The sequence below is a fragment of the Arachis ipaensis genome, chromosome B01 (assembly GCF_000816755.2).
Source record: "Arachis ipaensis cultivar K30076 chromosome B01, Araip1.1, whole genome shotgun sequence".
Classification (NCBI taxonomy): Eukaryota; Viridiplantae; Streptophyta; class Magnoliopsida; order Fabales; family Fabaceae; genus Arachis; species Arachis ipaensis.
Window position 1 is genome coordinate 114,362,986 of NC_029785.2, and position 6,000 is coordinate 114,368,985.

A 6,000-nucleotide genomic window follows, 5' to 3' on the forward strand; every position below is an offset into this window, starting at 1 on the left:
TAACTTTAGGGCAATTTACTTTAATAAACCAATAGCATTTCAATATTACGCAGATCCCCCAAAATGTAAAAGGTCATCTGAATGTCCCAAGTTGTATTTTTATATAAATCGAATTTAATAAATTTGATTTACCCAAATACGTATTAAATCAAAGACATGGAATTCGAATTGCATGCAAATAGATTTCACGTATAAATCGAAGCTAGTGACTTCGAATTAAAAAACCATATTAAATCGATACAAATGGATTCGATTTATATATGCTAGTAAATTAAATCCATTCAATTCGATCTATAGACGTGAAGAGAAGCCCATGGTAAATCTAAACCCATAGATTCGATTTACATGCGAAACATCTCTCAAGCAATTCGAATCCAATGAATTCGATTTATGGTAAAAATGATTATATATACAAATCGAATTTCATTCATTCGAACTACAAAACATACAAATCCCACATCCAACCCCACCACCCAGATCCGAAATCATCGGAAAGCAGCCCTGGAATATTGGAAGCTGAACACATAGAGGATGACGCAAATCGTCTATATCGGCTAGATGGAGTCGTGCATATTGCTGGCACCATCCACCTCGAGGTTAGTGAACAAATTTTTCTTTTTTAAACATAGATTAGTCGTTCTATTAATGTTAACATAAATCGTGTGGTAGTTAGTTAGAGTATTCTAGTGATGTTAATACATGTGCATATTAGAAGTAGTAAGCTATTAGGTGGTTAGATTTTGATAACTTGAAATGGTACCAAAGAAGGTTGTTTAGGATAGTAGGATATGTTAGATTTTTTAAGTTATTAGTCTTGTATTCAACGAGACTTGCTTGATGAGTAGTGATAGCTATAAATTTTTTTAGTTTTTTGAAAAAATTAATATAAATATTTTCTAAAACTATAATTTTTTGAGTTAGATAATTATGATTAGAAATGTAGGATATGTTAGATTTTTTCAGTTTTTTAATCCTTTGTATTCTCTGTGTAAACGTGTGGGACTATATGCTTTGGTGAACCCTTTTTTTTAAAGTTAGAGCATGCAATGTTTATCGTTTTCAGAATTTCATGCATTGGAAATTGTATTGTGACGATTGTGATAAGGAATTTTCTATTGTTGTACAGCCAATCGATGCATCACCAGCATGAGACGGCAACACGATATGCCATTGGACGATAGGATCATTCTGTACTTGCAGATGGCTGGTTTATTCCATCTTGCAATACTGAACGAGACATGGTTTCGACTGGACGAGCCATTGGTCAGCGCATTCAGGGTGAGATGGCGGCCTGAGACGCATACTTTTCACATGTTGTTCGAGGAGTGCACGATCACGCTCCAAGATGTAGCATACCATCTAGGGCACCTGATCGACGGTCAGTATGTCAATGGATGTCTTACGGACTTTGCGTGACATATCAAGGGGGGTCGCTTGGCGTAGGTATGGTTTGAGGAGCTGTTGGGTGTTTTTCCTCCTGTGAACTGCATTGACAAGTTCACAGTGAAGTGTACATGGTTTCAGGAGACATTTAGTGAGCTGCCGCAGAAGGCAGACGATGAGACGGTTAGGAAATATCCCGTACCTATATCATGATGCTTCTATCCACACAGCTGTTCGAGGATAAGTCAGGTACCCGCCTGCCTCCACATTCGTTGGCTACCCTATGTCGCTAGGCTAGAGGACATGGGTCAGTATAGATGGGGGTCTACTGCACTGTCATGACTATTCAAGTGCATGTGCCGTGTGGTGAACAAAAATATCGTCAAGTTGTCCGGTCTACTGCAGCTCCTCCAGTCGAGGATCTTCTAGAGGTTCCCTAGTTTCTAGCCAAACGGATTTGATGTCTTCCATTGGCCGTTAGCGTCCAGGTACTCTCCCTTTAATTATGCATCATCTTTTTAATAACATGGTAGATGGTCTGATTATCAGCCCACGTTGAGCGACAAGGGGCCTCTGTTGCGCATTGGAGGCTTAGGATAGATTTACTCCAACCCGGTGATGTGAGTATCTTTTGGTCTCAATCTATTCATAACTAAATTAGGGTTTGCATCTTTTATTAGTTATGGTGACTAACGATAAATACTCGTATGAACAGTTCTTGTGGATGCCGTATAGCTTGCTAGATGTTGTTTAGGTGGTGTACCCCGAGATATTGGAGCCACGACATATGGCATTGTGGAAGGCTACAACAGCGTTGATCTATTTCATTGTCATTAAGTGGCATCTGGTAGATCGGGTGCTGCCGTAGTGGTGGGGTTCAGGGTAGACCTCGTGCTGCCCTGAACATAAATTTTCTAATGTCGAAGGATGGGAGAGGTAGAGATCCGTGGTTTCCTGATACGCTATAGAGTTGGCAACTTTATTAGGTCAATAGGGTGCAGCATGTGCTGTAGTTTGACGTGGTTGCGGATCCAGGACCTTCCCATGAGTACCTGGATTGGTGGTATCAATACGGCAGGAGATTCTTGTTGCTTGAGCTCCTCCTAGGTGATCCCAGGGCAGATGCGATTCCAGTGCAGGTGATACAGAGAGGTCCTGGATGAGTCCCTGCGATGGACCAGATGCCAGATGTTTTGGACAACCGTCGGGTTGCGCAAAGGCAGCATGTAGGGACACGATCGAGCCAGCGTGAATGGATTTGGTTGGAGGAGGCCATCGATAGGATAGAGGGGAGGGGTCGTGGTAGGCGAGGCGGGAGGCGGGAGGTGGTGGTGGTGGTAACGGTGGTGGGAGCGGGGGTGGTGGTGGTTTAGGGGGTTCATGGGGACACCACGGTAGAGGTGGTGGGTGTGGCGGAGGTGAGTTTAGCAGGGGTTTTGGTCATGGTCATCTTAGGGGAATTGAGGGCCAGCGAGCTGTAGGTGACGCAGGAGGGAGCCATGTATACAGTTGTGGTGGAGTGGGTGGAGGACCTAACGCAGGCAGCGGTGTTCTTGGTCGCGGATTTGGTGACAGTCTGGCTGAGCATCAGATGTACATTAGCCCAGGTCAGATGCTGTCAGAGTTAATGGGCAGTCAGGGCCTTGGCGTGGAGTTTGGTTGGTCACATTTCCTTGATGAGATCATCATGATCATGCAAGAGGATGAGTTGGCCAGTCGTAGGTCTCCGGTAGTTGGATCCCAGACTCGGGTTGATGTGGACCTGAATGAGCTTCCTTCCGGACATGTGGACGACACATTTGCATTGGACGAGACACCCCATCTCCATTCGCAAGACCTAGTACATCGCAGCCCGGTCCATCCACAACACAAGCTGGCACACCGGAGGAGGTCCCCCAGGCCGGAGACGGTGACGAAAACGGTAACGGTGACGAGGACGAGGTCCCTCTGGCACAGAGAGTCTGGTGGGTCAGGCGTCCTCGACGCTGCTTCACTGGATTGCATCTACTCTTAGGATTGAGTAGCGACTATTTAGCATCATGTTTTATGTATTCCATGTTGTGTATTCAGTTTTAGTTATGTATGTCGGGTAGTTATGTATTTTAGTTTGTTGTTTTCTTATGTTGTGAATAAATATTAAGACCCTTTAGTAGAACATATATTCCACGTTATGTTATGTATTCAATTTTAGTTATGTTTAGTACCTTCACATTATACGTTGTATCTTTAGTAAAACGCGAGTCCATATGTGGTGAAACGGATTGATCAAATAAACCAAAATTAACATAAAGCATCCATATTCAAAATAACATGAACTGAAAGATGAATTGAAAAACAACATTATAAAAAAACTAAATCCTAAACCCTACACATTACTGGCAGATGCAGAACTGATGGTAAATCCTCCCTGGGAACACCTCCTACGTATGTGGCCGGGCTGTCTACAAAGCCCACATCTCTTGGGCTCGTCCATGGTAGTCCGGACCTTGGTAGTCCTGGGGCGCCCCTCAGACGCACATTTCTTGGCCAGATCAGGTATGACGGTCGGACCATCGTACGGCGGCTAAAATCCCTCCAGAACTGGAGGTGTGAACCCCATGCGATAAACATCAAACACAAAGCTAAGGCGATACACCTCGTGGACGTAGGTGAACCAGGCCAGGCGTGCATATGCACAGCAAGCCAAGGCATAACGACATGGATAATGAAGTGCCTGAAAATAGCCACAATCACATGTCTGGTCGGTGAGGGATACTTTGTATGTGCCTAGTGAAAAACTCCTTGTCGGAGTGATCTCTACCACAGTAAACTCTAAGTTGTCCCTGTCGTACATAGTCACGGTGAAACACCTTGAGGAATTTAGATTTGCTTCGATCACCTTAATAAGATACTGACTAAACTGCTGCTCTGTTCCTAACTGTGCCTCGGCATCTCTGCCTTTCTGAATGAATAGCTCGGCCAATCTCCCATAAGTGGCCTTCACCAGCGCACAGACTGGAAGGTTCCTCAGACCCTTCAGTATTGAGTTCACACACTTAGATATATTCGTAGTCATGTGCTCAAATCTCTGACCTTCGTCCTGATGTTGGGTCCAATGTGCATAGTCAATCCGATTAGTCCAGTTGCGCATAGCAGGATCTTCAGCATGGAGAATGTCAAACCAGTAGTGAAACTTGACCTCGGTCTTGTCATAAGCAGCATTCACTAATAACCTCCGTGCATCCTTGCCCTTGAAACTCAGCGTGAAATTCGCAGCCACGTGTCGGATGCAAAAAGCCCTATATACAGTAAGCAGAAGCCAGCCACCGTCGGAAGCTTCCAATGCAACCTTTATCCAGTTGTGCCTGTCTGATATGACGAGTATACCCGGATGAGGTGTCACATGTTGCCGCAGGTGAAATAGAATGAATGACCACAACTTTGTATTCTCCCCCTCCTCAAGTGCAAATGCAATAGGAATGATGTTGGAGTTTCCGTCCTGCGCAATCGTGACCAACAGTGTACCGCCGCATTTTCCATACAGGTGGGTACCGTCCATACTTACCAACGGCTTGTAATGACGGAATGTCTCAATACACGGTGGGAATGTCCAATAAGCTGAAGAGTCATCCAATTGTCCACTAACTCGCACAGGACTCGTCTTTAACACCGCAACACTACCTGGCATCGTGATCTGAACACCCAATACCCATCGTGGCAAGTCATTGTATGACTCCTTCCAATCTCCATAAATCTGGGCCACGGCTTTCTGTTTAGCCATCCAAACCCTCCTGAACTCGAAGTGTGCATCCGTGGCATTCTGTAGTACCTTAATCGAGACGGTGGCATCAGCTCTAATCATGGGAAGTATGAAGGCCGATATAACATGATAATCAAGCTTCCTGTGCTCACTAGATATCGATGTGGCTAGACAGGTGTGAGGACCATTGTATCGTTTTACCTCTCAAATACCTCTACGCTGCTGGAGGCTAACCTGAATGAGCCATATGCACCCACTGCCGAACTCCTTGCACTTGCCATAGTACTTGAAATTATCGGATTCAAATACCTTGTACTCAACCCCACAGCAAATGCTATAAGTCTTCACGCTTAACACGACTTCTTCTTTATCTTGAAACTGCTGACCAACTTGAAATTCTGATACAACACCTATATTCTGTGTCTCTCTAGTCCCGAAGCCAACAGGTACTCTCGGATCCCCTTGAGGTACCATGGCATCCAAGTCCAAAGCTGAAAAGTGTGGGGGGTACTAATTAGTACCCGAACTAGATGCTCCTCTACCCATAACTAGAGTCGGCCGTGGTGTGTCATCGTCACTATCATCCGCTATTGTGGCGGGCTTCACATCATCATCATCATGCAGTGCATCCTCAACCCCATCGGGTACTCCAACCTCTTCGAAGACCGGGACCACTGCAGGAGAACCGGGCATCGCAAATGCTACCTCCCCTGATGGTCCAATCTCACTAACTACGGCATCACCACTATGGTTCAGATTAAATGCAAAGGAAGGAGAAGCAACTAAAACTACCTTGGGTGTAACGACCAGCGCAACTGACGAGGCACCAACAGGCATAGAACTAGAGCAGGCTAGATGTCCTGAGAATTGAGGATTCC

At 45.1% G+C, this 6,000-nt stretch overlaps 1 protein-coding gene across 1 annotated transcript; it reads right to left on the bottom strand.

Moving 5' to 3' along the window:
• On the bottom strand, positions 3,947-5,596 carry LOC107610490. Its single transcript, XM_016312542.1, has 2 exons — positions 5,335-5,596; positions 3,947-5,289 (listed from the first exon to the last, which is right to left on the bottom strand). Exons 1-2 carry the CDS (start codon positions 5,594-5,596, stop codon positions 3,947-3,949), a joined length of 1,605 nt encoding a protein of 534 aa, XP_016168028.1.

What these genes read in the sequence shown, in the direction of transcription:
- LOC107610490 (XM_016312542.1), bottom strand. Translation starts at nt 5,596, where the DNA reads ATGGTACCTCAAGGGGATCCGAGAGTACCTGTTGGCTTCGGGACTAGA. An exon ending in TAGCCTCCAGCAGCGTAGAG is followed by an intron (nt 5,290 to 5,334) that starts GTATTTGAGAGG and finishes ACACCTGTCTAG; the next exon opens with CCACATCGATATCTAGTGAG.